The sequence below is a fragment of the Marmota flaviventris genome, chromosome 7, assembly GCF_047511675.1.
Source record: "Marmota flaviventris isolate mMarFla1 chromosome 7, mMarFla1.hap1, whole genome shotgun sequence".
NCBI lineage: Eukaryota > Metazoa > Chordata > Mammalia > Rodentia > Sciuridae > Marmota > Marmota flaviventris.
Window position 1 is genome coordinate 85,735,038 of NC_092504.1, and position 24,129 is coordinate 85,759,166.

At 32.8% G+C, this 24,129-nt stretch overlaps 1 protein-coding gene across 1 annotated transcript in view; it reads right to left on the bottom strand.

The window, feature by feature from the left end:
• Positions 1 to 1,011: 1,011 nt before the first annotated feature.
• Ap1ar (adaptor related protein complex 1 associated regulatory protein) overlaps positions 1,012 to 24,129 on the bottom strand; it is a 37,053-nt gene continuing 13,935 nt past the window's right edge. The window contains exons 2-10 of the mRNA XM_027935437.2: positions 18,733 to 18,781; positions 16,752 to 16,778; positions 13,795 to 13,820; positions 10,753 to 10,849; positions 9,527 to 9,625; positions 7,492 to 7,550; positions 6,619 to 6,692; positions 5,500 to 5,628; positions 1,012 to 2,873 (exon numbers count right to left, since the gene is read on the bottom strand). Of these exons, the coding sequence (XP_027791238.1) occupies positions 2,608 to 2,873; positions 5,500 to 5,628; positions 6,619 to 6,692; positions 7,492 to 7,550; positions 9,527 to 9,625; positions 10,753 to 10,849; positions 13,795 to 13,820; positions 16,752 to 16,778; positions 18,733 to 18,781 (826 nt within the window). The 3' untranslated portion in view covers positions 1,012 to 2,607. The remainder of the gene's footprint in view (positions 2,874 to 5,499; positions 5,629 to 6,618; positions 6,693 to 7,491; positions 7,551 to 9,526; positions 9,626 to 10,752; positions 10,850 to 13,794; positions 13,821 to 16,751; positions 16,779 to 18,732; positions 18,782 to 24,129) is intronic.

The window sequence follows — 24,129 nt, forward strand, 5'->3', positions numbered from 1 at the left end:
TTTGACAACTCCTCCAAGACTATTTGGCATGTTCCAGGAAGAATCAGAGTTTTTGCCTGTGTGGTTTATATGCAGTTATGAATAGGATAGTCTTGTTATCCTCATATCCAATTCATCAGAAAATCCTACAGTTTCTACCACTCAATTTGCTCTTAATTTCTGCATCCATTCATAATTCCAAACCACACCATGTCCCTTTGGGAGTTGTATACATACACTCCTGTCCTCTTACAATTCATTCTCTACATAGCAGCTGATCTTTGGAAAATGCAAATCTGATCACTATACATCCTGACAAGCCAATGGCTTTCTTTTATGCATCAAATAAAATTCGCTCTTAACCATGACCTAGAAGGCCGCATATGAATGATCTGGCCCCCTAACTATCCCTCCAACATCAACTCATCCCACTCCTCCTCTCATTCTTGATGCTTTCAGTTCCAATGGTTTTTTAATTCTTTCAGCATACCAAATTCATTCCCACTGCAGACACTTTGTACTTGCCGTTCCCTTTGATTATAACATGCTTCACAAAGCCTTTTTGCTTCCAGCTCATCTTAAATGTCTCCTCAGAGGGGATTCCTCTGACCTATCAAAGGTAGTCACCTGGCCCTCAGTTATCTGACTTCTCACACCTTGCGTATTTCCTAACTGATTTGCTTATATTTATTTATTATCATCTGTCTTTCTCACCAGGATGGTAAGTAAGCAAGAGCAGGGACTTTCTAAGTTTTTTTACTGTTAGGTCCTTAACACTCTCCTAGACCCTGCAGACTCTCCAATGTTTGTTCAATAAATAAGTTATTTCTAGTGTATTTTATAAACATAAAACAAAAATTAACATTCTTTTTCTTAGAAGTTAAAACGTATTTTCAAGTTTAGTTCCATCTTCCTTTCCTAATTTACTCCTTTTTGTTTTCACATCAGATTTAATAATTTTAAGTTGAGTCATAATATTTGTATCTTTATAAAGTAAAATCAGTAATAATCAAATAATTTATTATCTTTAAATGTAAAAATGTGTTTATTCACAATCCTTGAGAAGTTACCATTCCTTCAGAAAATTTTTTATGAACAAAAAGCCAAGAAAAATTACAATAGTAGCTTATGCCAAACCAAAAATATACATCTGATGTATATAAACTTTAAAAAGCATTAACACAGGCAATGTGAATATAGAGTACCTTTAAAATATTTTCAATGACATAGCTACAACTCAAATTATATTGACAGATGTACATAAAAGCATTTCCTAATGTATTATATTTACATATTAAATTATCATATTTATTTCTATGAGATTAAAAAAAGGACAAAAAACTACAGATTCATTGCCTAGCAGTTCAAATATTGAAAGGACCACATGATTTTTTTTTTTTTTTTTTTAAATACAGCAGGAACTTTAAGTTACTATTTATATCTGGACCTTCCTATATTTTTGAGAACATGCACGTGTTGCAAGAAAAAGAAAAGAAAAATACACTAAGGAAAAAAAGAATTGGTTTGTTATTAAATCATACTCCATCCTCAGCAAAATCAAAGAAAGCAATTAGGGAATGTTTTATATCCCTGGCTTTTGATATTGATACACAAATTTCAATGAGAAGGAAAGTTAACTATCACAAAATGCAGTTATATATATATACATATTGATAGACTTAGTTCCATCCCATTGAAGTACCTTGTACTACAAGGCAAAGAAAAGTGTAATAAAATCAATAGAACCTTTCATACCAGAAAGGATTTTATTTACTTTGAAATACCCGTATTACTCTTTTTATGTTTCCTTTTCTTAAATCATTCAGAGAATGTTCTGTAAAATCTAAGATCATTCATTGGAAATATAGAATTTTAAAAAATAATGACACCTAAAAACTTAATATATCAATTTAAAGTCAATATAGTAGCATGTAAAAGGAAGTGAAAAACCTAAATTATACATATTTCCTTAAATATCATTTTTTATTACCAATTTAAATGTCCAAACTCTGAAAGTTTGTTTTTATCTTTTGTTCAGATTGAATCAAGATCATCATACTAGTTATACAATAAATACAGAAAGAAACTGATATTTCAGCATTTCTTAGGGTCATCTATGCAAATTAATTGTGCTTAATACTAGTTAATAAAATCCAAAGAAGTCATAGAAGTAAATAATGCTGGAAAATGGATACTGTTCTAAATCTGACAATCCCTGGTCATGCTCCCTTCACATCTGCTGAGAATTAACAAAAAATACTTTTAATATTTTCACAGTAATGGAATAGGCTTATTAGTAAAGCATTTGAAGTAAAAGTAATGAACATTTTTAAAATATGTAAATCTATAAGAGTAAACAGGAATGCTATAACGAGTTAAAATAAAGGAAATTGATAACATGACAAAACCATTAAATAGGTCTTGAAAAGCAGAAGGCAGATGATAAAATTGCACTTAATTCTGAAGCAATTCAGATCTATCATTCCTATTCCTTTCTAACAAAATAATCATTTACACTGTGGTTTCTAACCTCCTCTTTACAAAAAGGCGCAATGCAATCATTTATACATTCTAGTTGGTTTTTAACATTTGGTCATAACTGGGATAATCAGGTTACACAATTTCACCCTATCGAGTCTGTTGACCTATATCAGACTGCTTCATGCCAGAATCAGACAGTTCTAATACAGGATTTACAAATCCAGAATACTCGGAGTTGCCATTATCATCCATTTCGGCACTGACAAAATCATTTTCCCACTCTAGTCCGTTGGAATCATCAGAGGCTGATGTGGGGTTACTTCCAGTCTTCTTGCTGCTACACTTAAGTGCTGCCCGGAGAATGTCTTCCTCCGTTTTGGAACGCTCTCTCATTGGAAGCATTCTATTCATGCCTAGGATTTGAGCACAGTTTAAAAAAATCTCAGTTAACATAAAAAGCTATATTAAAAGATTCCCAGGTTTTTACTATCAAACTTGATTTGTGAATTAATTTTTAAGGAGCCAGTCCAATGGAAGCTTTCTCATGGGACATTTTTGGGGTCTAATCCTGAGATAACACCACAGATATTTAAAGATTCCCACAGCTTTTCCTCCCTTCCTACTTCCCTCATTCTAAAGGACAGTCTGGATACAACATTGATCATCTGATGAAATTTCTGAAGAGTCATAAATCAAACACTGAGTTTTCTGATTGCTAATGTATTTTTGGGGGGGGGTACTAGGGATTGAACTTATGGGCACTCTACCTCTGAGTTACATTCCTGGCTCTTTTAATTTTTTATTTTGATATAGGATCTCATTAGGTTGCTGAGGCTTACTGTGAACTTATGATCCTGCCTCAGCCTCCCAAGTTGCTGGGATTACAAGAGTGCCTCACTGCGCATAGCTGATATTAGTCTTACTTGTTAAATCAGTGTAACTGATATAAGGTTCTTTCTTACTTAGATGATAATTGCATTTCCCTGAGACTGACAATCACTCCAATGATAATAACAAAAATATTTTTCCAGAACGTACTAGGTTCCTGCTAATATTATATGCACTTCAAAATATGTTGATTTAATTCTCAACAATTTTATGAAGTTAAGTTACATCATTATTAACATTATTATTATCATTAACTCCACTTTAGAGTTTAGGAAACTGGAAAGGTAAATGATTTGCTCAGGATACCACAGTTATAAAGTGGTATGGTTGGAGTTTTTTTTGGGTCAGTGATGACGATGGAACCCAGGGCCTTGTGCATGTGAGGCAACTGCTCTACTACTGAGCTACATCCCAAGCTCTGAAATAAGAGTTTTAATTCACTTAGTTTGGCTCCAAAGTCTGTGCTCTCATAGTATTCTTACTCTCTACCACAAAAGAGTAGCAATGTTTCTAGAGGAAGCTGTTCTAGATCTAACTCTGAACAGAAATAAATGGGTAAAATGAAAAGTGTCAAAATCTTAAAGTAAAAAAATGTCATTTTACTGGCAATTAAAGGTAGAGAACACAGAAAAGAAATCTGAATTTGTAGGTACAGAATTAAAATTAGAATGGATTGATAAAGAGACTTTAAAGAGAATATCTAGACAATTTCATTTTCTGACCTTTAAGAATTAGATCCCACAGTATTTAAATTTGAATCACTGTTATCTGTCGTTCCTGAAAAGCACAGACTCAATCCAAATCCAGTAAAGCCAGTTATTTTTACAGATAAGAGCTCATATAAAAGCATTCCCTGGATATTAATTTAATTTTGTAGATTTGTAGCTGGTAGTTTGTTTTGGGGGATTTATGTCTAAAGGAAGCAGGATCGTACACCTATGAAAAAGTAGGTTTCTAGTAGACTTTTTCCTATACTTGGTTTTAACAATTCTCTCAATAACTTGAATAGTAACCTAGAAAGTCAATTAGCTACAAATATTTTTTACTTTTGGTACCAGGGATTGAACTCAGGGGTCCTTGACCACTGAGCCACATCTGAAGCCCTTTTTGCATTTTATTTAGAGACAGGGTCTCACTGAGTTACTTAGCACCCCGCCATTGCCGAGGCTGGCTTTGAACTTGCAATCCTCCTGCCTTAGCTTCCTGGGCTGCTGGGATTATGGGTGTGCCACCTACAAATATTATTAGCTTGGTGTGGATGACAGAACCACAAATCAGCATTACTAGAGGAGAGCTAAGGTCCATTCCATTTCAAAACTTAAGAAAATATTTAATGCTTATTATTTTTCTTAAAGTTCTATAATTGAGTCTTCCTTCTTGGATTGCCTATTTCTTAACATGAAAATGAAAACTTAGGCCTTGTTTAGTGATATAGCTTTTACAAAAAGAAAACCAAACGAAAAATATTTTAGCTACTGTTGAGTATGTGTGATGCACCTTGGACTGTGTGTTTTATATATTCAATCCTCACAATATTCCTTTATTTGTTCAAATAATTGTTTTTTTTTCAGTGCTGAGGATTGAACCTAGATCTCATAAATGCTGGTAAGCTCTCAACCACATCTCAACTCTGTTCAAATATTTATAGATTGCCTACTATGTGCCAAGCATTTTTATACTCCCAAGTAAATTTAACAGTGAAAAATTATCTTTCCTTTTTTACAATGGACTAAATTGCAACAGCTATGAAGACACAGCAGTTAAAATTCAAGCTCATATCTGAGTAATGCCTTTTGTTCCACACCAAAGAAATATTAAAAATTAAATTGTTAATTTATAATTAACCCAAAAAGTCAAATGACTTTTTGCTTTAGACTGCCCACAAGGGGGCAGTAATCCTTTACACTGAGTAATTTCACGAAGTAAATTATAAAAACTTTCAAGAAATTAACATTTATTTTCTGAATCTCAAGAAACATTAAAAATTAAATAACTTTCTAAACCATTTATCAACAAATGATAACTGTACAGAAAATTTTTATATTGATTTTTTTGCAAGGCTTTGTATTTATTCAGTTTAAATAAAGTAAAATACCAAATCAACACAGAACAAATTAAACGTTTAAGGTAAAATTGTGAATTATAAAATACCTTCTTCATCTTCCCACTCAAGATCTAAGGATGTACTGTCATCATTTCCACTAGTTGATTTAGTTTTGGTCATTAAATCACAGCTGCTTTCTGTATTTGGTGTCAATACTGTGGCATCTGATGACAGTCCTAGAATACATATATAAAATACAATTACATGTTGCCACCTGTGCTCTTTTACCACAACATTTTCTTTTGCAACAATTGTATTTTTCTAAATACTACTATTCCTTTAAACTTCAAAACATAAATTATTGAAAATATTACATTGGTAAGTTTCTGTTAAGAAAAGTACATTTTTTTTTTTTTTTGCCATCTAAGCACAGCAAACATGCAAATCTAAATTAATTACAAGCTTTGTAAATAGGATAAACAAGCTGTATGTAATATTTCTAATACAAAAACACTGCTAAAACACATGAAAGACAGCCTATACTCTCCAAAGGAACCACTCCTAAGCTCCCCAAGCTTCCCAGGAGTAGAAGCATAGGAGTTGACTTTTGAACTTCTTTTCTTTTTTTTGGTACTGGATACTAAATCCAAGGATGCTCTGTTACTGAGCCACATCCCCAGCTCTTTTTATTTTGAGACAGGGTCTCACTAAGCTGCTTAGGGACTCACTATGTTGCTGAGGCTCGCCTCAAACTTGCAATCCTCCTGCCTCAGCCTCCTGAGTTGCTGGGATTATAGGTGTGCACCATCACAACTAGATGACTTGAAGAAACATCACAGTTTTAACTTTTGATACTTGAAGAAACATTTTAATCTTACAAACCAATTTGTAATAAGTATAATAAGTACACTTTTCTACTATTTCTTCCCACTTTTCCTTTGGTTTCTGGGGAAGGGTAGGGGTAGGATCAGAACAGAAATGGAAAAAGCAGTGCTGGACTCCCTATGTGGCTTATACAGAAATAGTCTGAGATTTTCCTTTGTTTCAAATCCTTTTTAAAAAGGAAAGATAATGTTGTATAATGAATAGCTATTTAACTAATTTATCTGGAAAATACAAATTGAAGGGTAGGGAGTTCTATAGAAAAAGAGCCAGGATTTCCAATTATCTGTTTAATGTGGCATAAAGTAAACTAAAATGAACAAAGAATATGTGAAAAGACTTACTGCTGCTTCGAAAAACTTCATATTGAGACTTTACATTTCTCATACAAGATTCAAAGTCATCTTCTGGTCCTGAACTGTAACAAAATTGAATTTTTTTGTAAATGCATAGTATGTGCATAGCAGAAACAACAGAAGAAATGCATAAGTTGATGGCATTTTGGTTTGAAGGCCTATTTCAAAAATTCGTAATTGCCATACAGTCAATATAACTAATGAAAATAGGTCTTAATTTTCTTAATGCTAACATGAAACTGAAAACATAAGATTCAAGTTAATTCTGAAGTCAAATCTCTAGAGCTTAGTTATAAGTCCAGCTTTACAATTATAATAACAAGGCATGATTTAGTTCTTTGAATGAGCAGGACTACTTGTGAAAAGATGACACTGAAATGACTTTTCTAAAAAACAACAACAAAAAAACACATTAACTTTCTAAGAAAGGAGATAGACTAAGGAAAACACAAACAAGTAAAGCTATAAATAACTCACCCAAAGGCATTAAGCTATTGTCATCACTTTCAACATGAAAGATGTGATTACTCTTAAAAATGCCCTGAAGTCAATTTAAATAAATGGTCACTTTCTGATTTAAAGAAAATAAATGCTCTCAGTATTCTTCCAAGACAGTCTTAGAAGCAATGATACTTTTCTTTTTTTTTTTTTTTTTTTTTGGTGCTAGGGATTAAACCCAGGGTCTATGCATGCTACACATAGGCTCTACCACTGAGCTACATGCCCAGCCTGGAGAAGCAACCATTTTTAGGGATCAAATAAATGTGAATACATTCACATATATCCTGTTATAAACAGTGCTCTCTTTGGAAATACCATTGTCTACCACAAAGGGAAGAGGAAATAGATGTCAATATATACCTTTGATAGTCTCCATTACTAGAAGGATGATACCGCTGCACAACTCTCAGCCTTTCTTGCTTTGGAAACATAATATAATACAAAAATCATTCTGTTGGAAAATTATACTTTTTAAAACCATGCATGCAATGTTGAAAAATATTTTTTCCTAGTTTTTAAAAATAAAAAAAGTGATTCTCTTGAAGTTTTTTTTTTTTTTTTTTACTTCAATTCACCAATACTCAACTTCTATACCTTGTTACTTAAGGGTAGAATTTTTGTGAATTTACCGGTGTGTAATCTCCCAGTGCTTAGAATATTCATGGTATTGTAAAAAGATAATTTTTAAAAGGAATATGTACCAGTGTCTATTCTTAGTACACTTCAGTACTTCCTAGTAACTGATGAAAGATGAGAGGCAGGAAAGGAATAGCTTAATCAGTACCTGGAATTCTATTCTGTCTGAAATAAGTAGTAATCAAACAAAGCATTTATAAGGCCTGGCTAAGCTGACTCAAATATTAAAGGCGATTGATTATTTAGGGCTCAGACAGAATTTAGAAGACCTGTCAGAATTGTGGCTCTGATAGTTATTTGCAGTGTGTCCCTGGCATGGCCTTTACCTTCTGCTTCCTCATCTGTGTATTACAGATGGCATGTTACTGTCCTAGCAAATATAGGGTTATTATGGAAAGCAAATGAAGTGGTGCGTGTCTGGGTATGTTTGTGTATCAGTGTATGCTGTACGGACCTATAACAAATACTTAGGGAAGGAAAAACTCAGCTAACTCAGAAAATCACCCAAATGGGTGCTAAATATGGAATGCTATTAGTCTCTAAAAAGCAAGGAGTAGAGACTTAATTATTGTAAAGTAAGTACCTACATTAACCCCCAAATCATTTTTTTTTTTCAGAAGGTGAAACTGTAAAACTTCTCCATTATTTAGGATGCACTAAACAACAAAAAAAAAAGACACTTGCTCATAAAGTTTATCTGTTAAGACCCTCTTCTCCTCCAGGCGAGCAGGGGAGGGAAAAGGGAAGAGAGAATGAGAAAGACAGAGGGAGGAAGAGAAAGACAAAGGACACAGTCCACAAATCACATAACAATATCAAAGATATGACTTTTCAGTTCCTCTAGTTTTAGTATGTGAGATGATCTTAGGAATGCTTCAATTAACACTACAGTAGTGAATACATATAGGCAAAATATGGAGGAAGATACTAAACAGGTATGCTGGCTAAGCATTGATGTGCTTGAACTCCGGCTCTGCCATATATCAGCTGTAGGATCTCAAGAAAGTTACTTAACATCTTGCCTCATGGGTATTAACAACACAATTTGTTCTCTAGAATTGCTGTGAGGATTAAACACAAATAAACTACTTGGAACAGTTCCTGACATTTAGTCAGGGCTTCATAAATGACTGTATAACTGTGAGGCATTGTGATAATGCCTCATTTCCACATGGCATTTTAAGATATGGTACATTTGCTACCTTCCCTATAATATGCCAATGATTTTTCAAGACCTAAACTTTTAATCTTTCAAAGACACAAGAGTAAAGATAAGAAGTAAACAATATTCTTTTGGGGAAAAATTAGTATGATTTTAGGAAGTTTAAAAAAATTCGAGGAGCTAAAGAATTGTTAAAACAAAACAAAACAAAACAAACAAAAAAACCTCACAAAAATACACTACAAAATGCTTTGGAAATTCTATTTCAAGACTAGTTTTCCCTCAAAAAGTATATTTACTTTTCCAAAAGAATTCTAAATTTTGGAGCACTAAAATTCATCTTTAGAATAAACAGAAATTAGCTTCTGCTAATCTAAAGCTAAACAAGATTTGGTATCAAGCATGTAATTTTATATTATTCTTAGCTGTTATAAAGATTGACCAATTTGCCTTTATGATTCTTAAGAATATGCATAAATACATTTGTTGTTAAACAAGAAGCCCTTGATTCTAGGGGAAAAAAGTCCTAATTAGGATTTGTTAGAGAAAATAAGGAGAAAAGTAACCCTAATATTCGCTGGGGTCTTTTCCCCTCACCTCCAAGAGCTTTCGCTGCTTTGCTGCCCTGGCTGCTTCACGCTGTGCAGCGTATAAAGCTTCTTCTTCTAGTCTTAACTTCTCTTCTTGTATGGCTAACTGTATATGAACAAAACGATAAGGATTAACAAAAATCAGAACCTGTCTAACTGCTCTAAAAATGTTTCTATTTATAAAATAAAAAATAAATCATTAAAAATAAGTGATCTATAAAACATCAAAATTGATATTTTGAGATTGTTCATTTTAGTTTCTCCTTTTATAAAATAACCCAGATGATATGAAAGACATTATGGAATTCTTTAGAAACTGAATTATAATTTGTAAAAGTACCAATCTATCCTTTTCTAGAATATGCAATGATCTTCATTTTAACAATCATTCCAACACCTATCACCCTGACTGTTTTAATGGTTCTGACTCTCTTAAGTAAAAAATCTTTAATACCAAGGCTGATCATATCACTCTCTATAAAAGGGAACTAAGCTTTCACAAATCCATGTCTTTGCATCTAATCGACATCAATGCACATGTCTTCTTAATTTTATTACTAGTAATCTTAAAATTACTTTCAAAGTTAAGTTCTTGCCTTTCATAACACTTACTTAATGATAGCTATTGCATGTCAAATCTAAGTTAAAAAAAGATTTTTATACTTTTTAAAAAACTAATATTAGCATCTACTGTGTTGATTAAGTGAATGCACTTGAAATCACTAATTGGTATAAACCCTTAAGAACACTTAATAAATATATAAAGAAGTATGAATAATTTCATTTTGTTTAGTGATAGCAAAATTATAATTACAGTCTACTCCTATAAATACATTATGTAAACATTTATAGTTGTTAAAATTACTTGGTTCACTGAAAACAAATAAAGCCAAGACAAAAATTTAAACACTACTTATTATGAAACAGAATAATTATTTTAAAAGTTCATTTTAAACACAAAGGTAGATGTTCTCACTAACATCCCTATCTGTGAACTAAGATTAGTTAAGAATGTACCATCTTCATTTTTTGGTTCACATAATCCTATAAACTGAACCAAAATAAAAAAAAAATTATAACAGTTTGAAATAAGTTTTTACTTTAAATAATTTTTAACTGTATATATCAAAATATAGGTACAATGACTATATGTAATAAATTATTTAATGACAACTATCCCCTATAAGCAAGAGGTTTTATGATAACACATTTAAGTAACATAAAAGATTTTACCTCTTTTTGGATTTTCTTATCAAGATCTTTCTGTTTTTCAGCAATAGAATCATAATGCCGCTCTTGTAGATCGACAATTTCTTCTTCTGTAAGAGGCCTACAGAAAAGAAGAGAGGGTAGGAGGGTGGCAGGAAAAAGGAAAACAAAAACAAACACAAAATCCAAAATCACACAAACAATAAAACCCAGTGAAATTCTGAACATTACTCTCAAAAAGTTATGAAGGCAATTGATACTATGATTCAACTGTTAAGAGTAAAAAGTATACATTCTAACACATTATCTTTTGGTATTTAAACTGAATAAGATGATGAAGTATCTGAGTTTGGTTTTGCTGAACCTTTTAAGAACTGTGAGCATACCTTACACAGGGTCCACTCTAGTCATCTAACCTGTGAATATATACCCTGGAGGGTACCCCAAAATGTTCATCATAAAATATAAACTCTAGTACACGAATTCTAATCCCAGCCCTCAGATATTCTGAACTCTTAACTTTCCTATTTATTCTGCTCAATCACACAGGCATTCCCAGGCCCTTAATCCTTTCCTTTCCTTCCAGTCTATCTATCCAGGAAATCTCCTGGCCTCACTTCATTTATAACCAATGGGGGCCTGATCTGAACTACTTTCCAACCAAAATACTTTCCTTCTTACACTCCTATCATTGTATCATACACACCACATTCACTCAGATTACTCACATTCTGATCCTGGATCATTCCCATGATTTGCTCTTTCTGCTGTGTGAGACTATAGAAAATCTAACATCATTGGCTCTCAGCCCCAAGCAATTCATTTACTCATACAAGGTCAACTCCCTCTCACATCCTATGCTAACTTCAAAATCTTTACATACTCTGTAAGTTTTTTACCCAAATGGTTTTCTTTCTAATTTTTTTTCTTAGTTGTCAATGGACCTTTATTTTATTTATTTATATTTGGTGCTGAGAATCAAACCCAGTGCCTCACATGTTAGGCACACGCTCTACCACTGAGCTTCAACCCCAGCTCTCAAATGGTTTTCTCTTAAAAGATAAAAGTTCTCTCCACTTCCATCCCTCCACTTACTTAAGTATGTCCTGTTTGGTTTTCTTCCCATCTTCTAAAGAGCGAGTGTTCCTTAATCTGCTTAAGGTCAACCATTATGCTTATTACACTCCTGACTAACATCACCAGTGCCACTTCCCTTCCCTCATTCCAGAGAATTCCATGGGACTTTGCTCCATTAATTAGCACCTCTCTTATCTTTAACCTATCCCTTCTGTCTATTTTTACTTCTTTTCCATATAAAGAAAGAGAGGTTAAAAGGGAGTTCATAACCCACTTGAATCAAAGTGTGGAATATGATATGTCAAGAAATTTGTAATGTTTTGAACAACCAACAATAAAAAATTAAAAAAAAAAAAAAAAAAAAGGAGTAAAAACCCTTTGTCCTGATTCTACCTCTAGCTACTGCTTCCTTTTTCTTTCCTTTTTAAACCAAAATTCCTAAACTTAAAACATATAATATTATAGATAGCATATGCAGCACTAAGTGCCAGACTCTCCTCTAAATATTACACATATTAATTATTTATACATATTAACTAATATTACTCACATTAACTAATTTTAATCCTCAACAACCTTATAAGGTATAAAGAGAAATTACATATTAGGGCAGTGGGATGAAGACAGATTAAGAGCATGTCTAAGGAAGTAACATAGTAGTATAAAGCAAAGCCAGAATTTAATCCCAGGAGGTCTGTCTAGCAACTTGTTCTCAACGGTGTGCTTCTCTTGCCTTCTTTTTCTTACCTCCATGTACTCACAACTAACCACAGTCTACCTCTGTTCCCATCACTCCAGTAACTCTAGCAAAGCTAATCACTGGTTTCTATGTTGCCGAATACAATAGACAAATTTAAGTCCTTATTTTATTACCAATGTTTCAGGTGACATTGTTGACCATTCCTTCTAGCCCATCTGTCTCTGTCTTTACCTCCTCCCTTGGCTTCCCTTGCTCTCCTTGTTCTTTTTGATGACTACTTGCTTATCTTCAGACTACTCTTCTGTTTGTTCAACCCCTAGTCCCTCTGTGCTCTGTCTACCCTACTTTATCTCTCCCTCAATCCTGGACTTAAAAGTGATCTAGATACTTATCATGGCTAATGAGCCATGTATAAGGTAATATCTCCTAATTCCGTTAGTGTTCACTTCATAAAATTTTGACAACTGCAGACACTCATGTGACCTCTGCCCAAAGCAAGATTCAGAACATTTCCATCACCCCATATAGTTTTCCTGTGGTCCCTTCCAAACAATTCTCTCACTCTGTATGCAATTTCTCCAGTCAGACACATTCTCCTCTGCCTAGATAGTAACCACTAACCAGTCCTTTGGGAATCAGTGCAGGTATAATCACCTTAAAGAGTATCTTGAATACATTCTCCATATACATTTTGGGCAAAGGACCTCTCTCTAGGGTTTCCTAATGTGTTCTCTGTAACTGCTCTTTTCTGACTTTTCCTGCCTTATACTGAAATGTCATTTATAAGATCTATTTCCTGGACCAAGATATTCTTTCTTTCCATGTAGGGACCATGTCTGGTTTTTAAATCCCAGTATGCTTCTTTCTCAAATAGTGCATGTAATTTGAACTGCACATTAAAAGGCTACTTCAAAAAATTATAGTATTGAGCTTCTAGTTACTGTTGAAAGATGTCAAATTCTTTTAGTAGAACAAGTTTAGAATGTCAAGAAAGAAAGAAAGGGGGATAAAACTGAAAAACTTAGAAATTTATCAATATTAAATAACTTTTTAAAAAGTCTTCACTAGGAAAGTACCTAGACAGTGACAACTGTTAAACTCTTTTATGTTCAAAACAATCTTTTGAGAAATACATTATTTGCTTCAATTTCCTGAAAAGAAAAAACTAACATTCTGTAATGTAAACTTTTCAATGTCTCAAAGACAGCAAATAATAAAGCCTGAATTCTCAGACAGCATCTTGTAGTTCACATAGAAGTTTTTATTTATTTATTTATTTAAAGGCTTACCTATGACTGCTTCCTGGGCTCTCCCCCTGTACAAAAATTAATTCGAAAATTAAAGAAATTTCAATAGCTGAATTATATTTAAGGCAAGCCAATAAAATTTTTATTTAATTAATATTTTCTACTTACATATTTTATCATGGCAAACAAATTTCATTATTTAAAGTGTTTGAAACAAAATCTTGAAAATTTTACTATTTTTCAAAGGCAAAATTAAAATTTATATTTAGTTATATAGCAGCCATTTGCTTATTTCTTAATTTTTTTTTTTCAACAAACATTTCTAAGATACCAAGTAAACTTCTGCAATCAGGATAGACAACATCTTCATCATTTACAGTTGATCCTCATTATTTCAATCCAAATACATAAATTTACCTATCTGCTAAAATGTATTTGTAACTCCAAATCAATACTCAATATTCTATGCTTTCTTGGCCATTCAGAGATATGCACAGAACAGCAAATTTGTTTTTTTTTTGTGTGTGTGTGTGTGTGTAACAATGCATATGCCTGGCACAGGTAGAACAGGACATTCCTCAGCATTCTCGTTGCAACTTTCAGGCTATGAACAAGTGACCTTTCATAGCTATTTGGTGCCAAGTAGTTTGCATTTTTGTGTTTTGTATATGGTTTCATTGTTTCAAAATGAACACTACCTCTAGTGCCTAAGTGCTGTCCTATTGTTCTTAAGTGCAAGAAGGTTGTGATGTGCCTTACTGAAAAAAGTAAAGTTCATTAGATAAGCTTCACTTAGGCATAAATTTTTGCTGGTGGCAGTGAGTTCAAAGTTAATGAGTCAACAATACATATTTAATAAGATGTTTTAAAGAGAAACATATATAATATAGTTATATAGTGACTGGTTGATGAAAACATGTGTGACGAGAGGGTCTCAGGATTTACTCCCGTTATTCCTCTAGGAATGATGCTTCAATATGCACTAATGTGGCATCATGGACTTCAAGGAACACAATTACAACAGATGACAAGATCTGACTGTTTTTGTTTTCCTTTGCAAGGCTATGAAACCACCTACAGCTTTTTCCTCCAAAGTAAACCATAATTATTTTCAAGACTAATTTGGGCTTATGAATATATCTTACACTTTTTTTTTGGGGGGGGGTACTGGGAATTGAACCCAGGAGTGCTTAAAAAAAAACACTAGGTTAACCACATCCCCAACCCTTTTTATTTTTTGTTTTGAGACACAGTCTCATTAAATAGCTTAGGGTTTTGCTAAGTTGCTGAGGCTACCTTTGAACTTGGATCCTCCTGCCTCAGTCTCTTAAATCACTAGGATTATAGGCATGCACCACCATGCCTGGCTTATCTTACACTTTTAAACTAGTCATATTTGACAACTGAAACACATGACTACCCAAGATGAGAAATAAAAATTCTAAATAATTCAAATAAACTTAGAAAACAGCACTACAAAACAGGATGATTTTCAACAAATAGAAAATGTGAAATGAGAGGAAAGTTAGTTTACAATTAGTTTAGTGAAGCTGAAAATTAGCACAAAAGCTAAAGTTCTTCTAACTATATTTATATATAAGAAATATACAAATTTTGTTGATTCTAAAGTGTATTTTTTTCTTTTCATATTTTAACATTTCTGTACTTAATATGGCATTATAACAATTAAATTATATTTTTAAATAAGTAACAATAACCACTTGAAAGAAAACTATTTTATTGTTAATATTGTTCAATAAGAACAAACAAAAAAACCTTTAACCAACCAAATAAAAAGTACCTTAGGAGTACACATGAAACTATAAGTGTTTTTGAAAAGCAATATAATACTGAGATGAACTACTGTGAAGGCGGAAAGAACTCTTATTTATTAGAAGCTTTAAAAATGTTGTATTGTGTTTGTGTAAACTTTTAAAAGGGAAAGACATGGAGGTGAAAGTGACCTTTGAGAAGGTAAGGAAACTAGGTTCATGAAATTCGGATGTTATTTTACTGGCAAAAAAAAAAAAATGGTAGACAGTTCCCCAAATTTGTCCTACAAGTTGATAAATATATATGATTTTTAAGAAGGATTTATATGCAAATTAATTGGGGAAATTCTAAGTTAAACAGGTTTAAATAATTTTGTTTAACAACAGTCTTCAGAATCTTTAATATGCCAATTTATATCTTGAGACTAGTATTTTATATATACTCTGGGAAATGCTGGGCTAAAGAACAACTTAAAAATTTAAAGAAAAGGTATGATTCATTTTCCTCTTTCTTTAGAAAATAAAAAGGACAAAAAGTCAGAGCTTGCTGTGCTTTTATAGTTTAAAATTTAGAGATGTGGAAAGTTGGTCCCTCGGAGGTTAAGTAATTTGTAGGAACTCATACAATTAGTTTAGTAAAGCTGAAAATTAGCACAACTAACTATACCTGTATAAGAAATATACACTACATTTTGCTGATTCTAAAGAATGCTTTTTTCTCCATATTTTAACATTTCTGTACTTACAAAACATTTTAAATTTGAGTTTGGACAAAATGAAATACAGAAGATCAATATTAAGAATAACTGAAAAGAGGTAATAGTTATGGAAAATTGTAGAAAGGAAATTGTAGAATGTTTTGTAGAAATTATAGAATTCTATACTCAGAAATCCTTGAAAAATATTTTAAAGAAAGGTTCCATTCTAGATTGCTGAAGTATTTTACATACTTAAGTGAAGAGGTTAGAATTTTTGCTTTCTGAAGTTCCTTGAGTTCTACAAGAAGCTTTAAAACCTGTGCATGTGTGGTATTATATTGTGGGTTATATAATAAAAAATTCTAAATTCTTTGCTGACATAAATTAGTAAAAGAAGGAAATGATATAGAAGGGACAAAAAGTAAAACTAAATATTCTAAAATAAAATTTAAAAAATAATTATTAGAAGTAAACAGATGATTCAAGAGACAAACAAATATGAGTGTTATACTAATATGGAAATACTTACTTCATCACTTTCTACTAGATTCTCAAACTGAAAGAACAAGAAAGTAAGTGTTAAGAGGGATACCTGTCAAAGGTGAATATCTCACAAGAAATTGTAATTTCCTCACCTTAAAAATAATATACTTTATACACGTACTTTAGATAATAATGATCATCACATTCAATCATCATTGGAGTCAGTATAATATGTATACAACCAGAGATATGAAAAATGGAGCTCTACATGTAATAAGAATTGTAATAATGGGGCCGGGGTTGTAGCCCAGTGGCAGAGCGCTTGTCTAGCATGCGTGAGGCACTAGGTTCAATTCTCAGCACCGCATAAACATTAACAAATAAAATAAAGGCATTCTGTCCATCTACAATTACAAAACATTAAAAAAAAAAGAATTGTAATGCATTCCTCTTTTATATATAAATAAATAAAAATTTAAAAAATTATTTTGTTAGTTTTCAAATCTATTCATGAGAAAAAAATAATAATATACTTTAATAAGATACTTTAGTCAATTGCCTTTTTATACATCAGCTCATTTAATATATTCAAAAGTCTACAAAATGGGCAAGCAAACATATACTATTTGTATTTATGACTATATAAAAATAAAAAGAGAATTATAGCAATATTAAATATAAAGGAGAAACTACATTCTAAACTATATCTTCACCTGACTTGAATATTTCATACAGGTATTTTATTTTTATTTATTTATTATGATTTTTTTGAGCAAGGTCTTACCTTGTTGCACAGGCTGGCCTTGAACTCACGATCCTCCTACCTTATGCAGTTTTATGTAGGTATTTTAAATATATACTACCAGAATTTTTCACTTTACTTTAGTTAAGAACAAATTACTCAATGTCATAAAGAAAAATTACTCAAGAAACAGGGACAAAAAAAATACCCAAGTAAGAATTTCTCTAAACGTTTACATTTATCCATCTATTTATTTGTATAATTATTTTCAGGAAAAATTATTGGTAAACACTATCCTTACATAGAGGCAGGAATGTGAACAATTTGATTATAATGTGACAAATGCTATTATGTCAAGTGACCTAATGAAAGTCATTACTATTAAACTACACTAATATTTGTAATTTAAATATAAAAAACTTTGATATATAACCTCTTAAGAGAAAAGTCTTAATGTTAACATTGTCTTGTTTAAAGATCAAGAAGAAACAATTCAAGAAAAGAAAACTATTAAAAATTATTTTTTTTGTATTGGTTTGTGATATTTTTAAAAAAACTAATTCAGTTTACACACTTCCTTATTTAACATAGAAAGCAGTGAAGAATAGTTTTCAAGTTTTGGAGCAAGGTAGTTTAGGACTGGATTTTGTTTTCTGCCACTTCCAGGTAGCACTCTATAGTCCAATTTTTTCATCTGTCTAAGCCTCTGATTTCTCATCCATAAAAGAGGATAACTATCATATGTTTACAAAAGAGCTATAGTAAGAATTATGTACAGTGACATTTCTCAACCATATGGAAAGTGATTGGTACATAGTAGGAGATTCAGGAGCTTCTACTGTTATTTGCATTTTTATAAGCAAAGAAAAAGCACTCGGTGCTTCTGCTATGTGTGATATATCAAAGTGCATAAATGCATTCTACTGTCATGTATAACTAATTAAAACAAATTAAAAAAATTTTTAAAAACCAATTTGCTACTTTGATTCTGCTACATCTCTCTCTGATAGGGCAGGTCAACAGAGCCACTATCACTGATAGGACAGCACCCTTTCTCTGAGATGTATAGGGTAAAATGAAAACAAACCTATTAGGAGAATAAACTTCTCCCTACACACTCTTCTTCCTAGTTGCCCATTTTTTCCCCCTCTTCACTAGAATCAATAATATTGCAGTGTAAACAGTCTGAACTAAATTTGGGTCTAGATTATTTCTCCCTAATTGAACGTTTCTTCTGCTCTTCTGAAGGCATTTTTAATCCAATCAAATTCATGATTCTACTTACCTCTATAGTTAAGTGCTCACCTCTTGAGCATGTTCTAAAATACTTGGATCTGGGAAGGAAAACGGAAAAACAACCGTAAAAATCAAAACTGACCCTAAAACTGAATTAAAGTGATGGCATAAAAATATTTCCTCAAGAGCAACTTTAAATTCTCAACTATATAGTACCTTATATTCACAAAAAGGAACAAACAAATTTACCAAACAATATAGTCTAAACTTTATTGAGTTTAAATGTTTAGTCAACAGATATTTCTTTTTCCTGGTATTAATACTTACTAAACTTATACTAATTAATTAGTTTATGTCATTATTACATGAAACAGATTACAATTACATTTTTAAAATTTATCTTTTTATTACTGTCTCAATATCTTGTTAAAAATACTGTTAACCAGGAAAAATCAAATAATCCAATCAATAAATGGGCAAATAAGCTAAAACAAATATTTCTCAAAAGAAGAAATACAAATAACCATTAATTATATGAAAAAATAATTCAACATCCTTAGCAATCAGGGAAATGAAAATCAAAACTACACTGAGATTTCAACTCACTCCTATTAGAACAGCAATCACTAAGGACACATTAACAATAATGGCCAAAAAGGATGTGTAAAAAAAGGTACACTTATACATTGTTGGGAGAATGCAAATTAGTACAACCATTTTGGAAAGCAGTATGGAGATACCTTAAAAGTCTAGGAATAGAACTACCATAGGACCCAGCTATCCCACTCTTTGGTATTCATCTAAAAGAAATATCAACATTCTATAGTGATATACACACATCAATATTTATAGCAGTAAAATCACAATAGCCAATTATGGAACCAGCTATGGATAAATAAAATGTGGTATATATACACAATAGAGTTCTACTCAGAGATAAAGAAGAATGAAATTATGTCATTTGCTGATAAACAGATGAAGTTGGAAAACATCATGTGTGCTATAAGAAATAAACCAGACTCAGAAAATTAAGGTCCAATGTTTTCTCTCATATGTGGGAAAAACGGGGAAAAAATGAGTTGGAAAAAAAGGGGGGGAATCTCATGATAATGGAGACCAATTCAGTATAGAGAGAGGACTGAGAGGGAGGCAGGAGGGGAGGGGAGGGGGAAGTACTAGGGAATGAAATCTACCAAATTATGCTATGTCCATATATGAATATATCACAATGAATCCCACTTATATAATCATAGTACTCTAATTAAAATAATAATAATAGAAGAGAGATCAGTACAGCAAAGCAAGTAGATCATAGGGAGGGAGGGAAAGAGGGAAAGGAAGATAATGGGGAAGGAGACTAATGAATATGGCATAATGAATCCCACTAGAAAAACCCCCCAAATTTAAAAAAATACTGTTAAGTAATACACAAAAAGTATGTCCTCAAATTCTGTTAAAATATGTAAAACATCAAAAATCTAAAAAGGTATTTCTGAAAATATGCTAAAGAAGTTATCTCTAGATAATGGAGTCATGTATCTTTATGCAGGCTTTGTGTTTTCTTCCTATGCCCTCATTAATAAAAGAAGAAAAACAATGCCTACACATGTCAATCAAACAATTCCTTACATTAATTTTCCAAGTAGGGCCAACTATTGACTTTAATCATTCTCTTTTGCTTCTATTACAGAAACTTACATATGGTCAAATAAACATCTTTATTATCATACTTGCTCCAACAATTTGTCTACACTGTAACTACTATAATATCAAAGTTGGTCTAGAACAGAGTCTTCAAATTCTTTTATTACTGGAAGTTTCAGGAAACTAAAACTTTCACTTATGATTCCTTTTATAGCTACCAAAACTGGATGAAGGAGAGGGATGCTCCCTATGGGGATCCATGTCTACACCTGGGTTGCTGATTTGTCAAGAAATTTTTGGCAGAAAACACTCCTTCAAGAAATGGGGAGAGCCCTGGGGTGAGGACCAGTCTGAATGCTTTGTATTATGTATACATGGATCCATATTCACATATAGGATTGCTAATTAGTCAGCATTTTTGGACAGAAAGCTCCCCTTCAAGAAATGGGGAGGACCCTGGGATGACCAATCTGAATACTTTGTATAAGAGTTAGTAGGTTCAGTGAAAGAGAATGTCATATTGTCATGACTAAAGGATAAAAGTAGCAATGAAATTATACTTATGTATCTTTTCTTTCTTTCTTCTTTTTTTCTGGTGACAATCTTTATCTGCTGATAGATGCAAAACAGTTCTTTTTTGTCTACTCAAGAGATCACTGGTAAACTGTAGAAGATTCTGTATTGTTCCACAGATCTTCTGGAACATACCAAATACAAACATAATATCCTTAATCCTCTTACTATTTAGTGCATCCACTCCTGTCTTTTTCATTCTCAAACAAAATCATAAATGAGCTGAGCCTCCCAGTAGCCCTGTATTCTGGCACTAGGATTCCAGCTTTGGGTCACATAAGCTTCTCTCCCTGCAACCTTCACTTTATTCCCTTGAATGAAGACTGTCTCTGATTAATCTATTTCCCCTTCCAGGTTTACCAACCTGTATAAATGAACAGTGAAATGAAGTTCAGTAATACTAGGTAGCCCAATCAATATAAGGCATCAATCAGTATGAAATAAAGCCGAAAAAAGCTTATGTAGAACACTATCAAAACTCAGGGAAGTAATTACTCAACTACATTTACATATGATGGCAGTATGCTATTCTATTCAAATTTTACATACATAAGGTAATTTTAGTAGAAGCCAAAGGTGGTGTTCATTGTAAATGTCTCCCTTATCCATCCCCTGTATCCACAACCAGCACCCGAGAGGACAATCATGTCATTACATGGCTCTGCCTCTGAATATCTGACCCAGCTAGTCGTCCCCGACATCTCATTTGATTGGCTTGGGGTTATTCAGAGACAGAGACAATGTGCTCCTAAAAGACCTCAAGAGCTGCTGGAGATTATGATTCCTATTAATCTGCAACAAGAGGAATGAAATCAACTGAAAGAGTGCTCTCTCCGATAGCACTGAAGTCATCTCTAAGGAGCTGGTACATCTCTGCCTGGCTCACAGTTCACTACTTGAGAAACTTAATATTTCTGTAATAAACTCCTTTGCTTAAAATGTTTGATCTGGGCTTCTGTTCCTACAAAGTCCTGACTAAAAAATAAACATGATTCAAAGAGATACCATGACAAATAAACCAGAAAGCAGAATGTTAAAAATGTTAAAAAATATTTAAAAACCCTCAAATTTTCCTTTTGAAGTAGACTGAGACCTCATTCACAAAGACACATACATTGATTCCTATTACCATAAATGCTAAGATTATATTGATAGGTTCAAATAAATATTCAATTTGACAAACTTGGGCAACATTTTTATCAAAGAAGCTTTATTTGAGATATATCTGAAAATAAGGTCAATATAATAATATTGATTTATATATATGTTTTTATGAATTATAGATGTCTGTTTTTATTTGTTTGAACATTGCTGGCACCTGTATAGAACCCCCAAATGTGCAGCAAGTATTAAAAAATATTAAATTTGATCACTGATATTTTGCCAAATTTCAGCCATATAAAAATCATAGTTTTTTTCCATATTTTCCTGTATTTTCTATTTTCTCACGATACATATTTTAAAAGTGATTAGAAAGCCAACTGTTTGAAAGTACCATTTCAAATGTCTGAGAGCTCTAAACTACTTAAAAAGCTAATGAAAGAAATTAAGACTAAAATATTACTGGATCCTTAAAAGTCCAACAAATTTGAAATATAACCTTTTTAGTGTTTCCTGTGATGTATTCCTGACCTTTTATATTTTCTACCTCATGATTTTGTTCTAAAGGGAGGAGCAGGCTCTTGGCAATTCTTCACTATTTGCTGCAGGTAAAGATGAAACTAAGTGAAAGGTAAGCAGAACAACTGGGGTGGGAAATGGAGAAACATAATCAGTAAATTTTTGTTTTGTTTTGTACAGGGAACTGAACCCAGTTGCTCAACCACTGAGCCATATTTCCAGTTCTTTTTTTTTTTTTTAGTAAGTTGCTGAGGCTGCCTCAAAGCTGAGGTCCTTCTGCCTCAGACTCCTGAGTCACTAGGATTACAGTTATTCACCACTGTGCTCAGCAGGCTTAAGTTTTTAAACTTATCATTATCAGTACCTTCACTAAGTGCTGGACACTGTTCCAAGTGCTGGCAATGTAATAACTGTCAATAAATACATAAAGGCCTTGAGAACACTCTTGGGAATGAATGATAATAAATGCACAGATAATGAATGCATCAGAGGGTGGCACTAGCCATGAAAGCCAAGAAAGGAGACATATGAACCAGAAATAAGTTATAATGGAAGATAAACAGAAAAGCAGAATAGATTTGGGGAAAAATAAGGCTCAGCCAGGGGGAAGGAAGTTATATTATACAGGGTGCCCAGAGAAGGGCTTTTTGCTAAAGTTGAATCAGACCTCCGTGAGGTGGCTCATGCCTGTAATCCTAGCAACTCTGGAGGCTGAGGCAGGATATCAAGTTCAAGGCCAGCCTCAGCAATTTAGTGAGGCCCTAAACAACTTAGTGAGACTCTGTCTTGAAATAAAAATAAAAACGTGCTGGGGATGTAGCTCAGTAAAGTGTCCCTCAGTTCAATCTCCAGTATCTAAATAAGTAAATAAAGTAGAACTGGAATGAAGACCCTAAGGAAATGAGGAAACCAGCCAGGATATTTGGAGGAAACAAATTCTAAACAAATGCAAAGACACTGAGGCAAAACTGTCCTTGGCACATTCTAAGAAAGCAAAGGGGTCAGAATGGCTAGAATGAAAAAGGGAGATGAGGAATGAGAAATGAGAAATAAACAGCGAGGGTCAGATCACAAACAAGCCTTTGCAGGTATTTTGGATTTTATTCTTTTTTTTTTTTTTTTTTTTTTAAAGAGAGAGTGGGGGGGAGGGAGGGAGAGAGAGAGAGAGAGAGAGAGAGATAGAGAATTTTTTAATATTTATTTTTTAGTTCTCGGGGGACACAACATCTTTGTTTGTATGTGGTGCTGAGGATCGAACCCGGGCAGCACGCATGCCAGGCGAGCGCGCTACCGCTTGAGCCACATCCCCAGCCCGGATTTTATTCTTAATTAGATGAAAAGAGATGTTTGGTTTTGGCAGTCACTTTTTTTTTTTTTTTAAACCTTTACCAGGAGTTATTTCAAAAAAGCACAAAAGTAGAGTATCACAAACCTCTTTGTATCCTTCACCCAGTTTAAAAAGTTACCATCTTCCATTTTTTCTTTCACTTATATCTCTTTAGTTTCATTTCATTTGGGTAGAGTACCTTACAGGAAACTCGACATGTTATCTTATCCTGGCCTCAATTGGCATCTCTAATTATTAAAAACCTTAAAAAAATCTAATCAC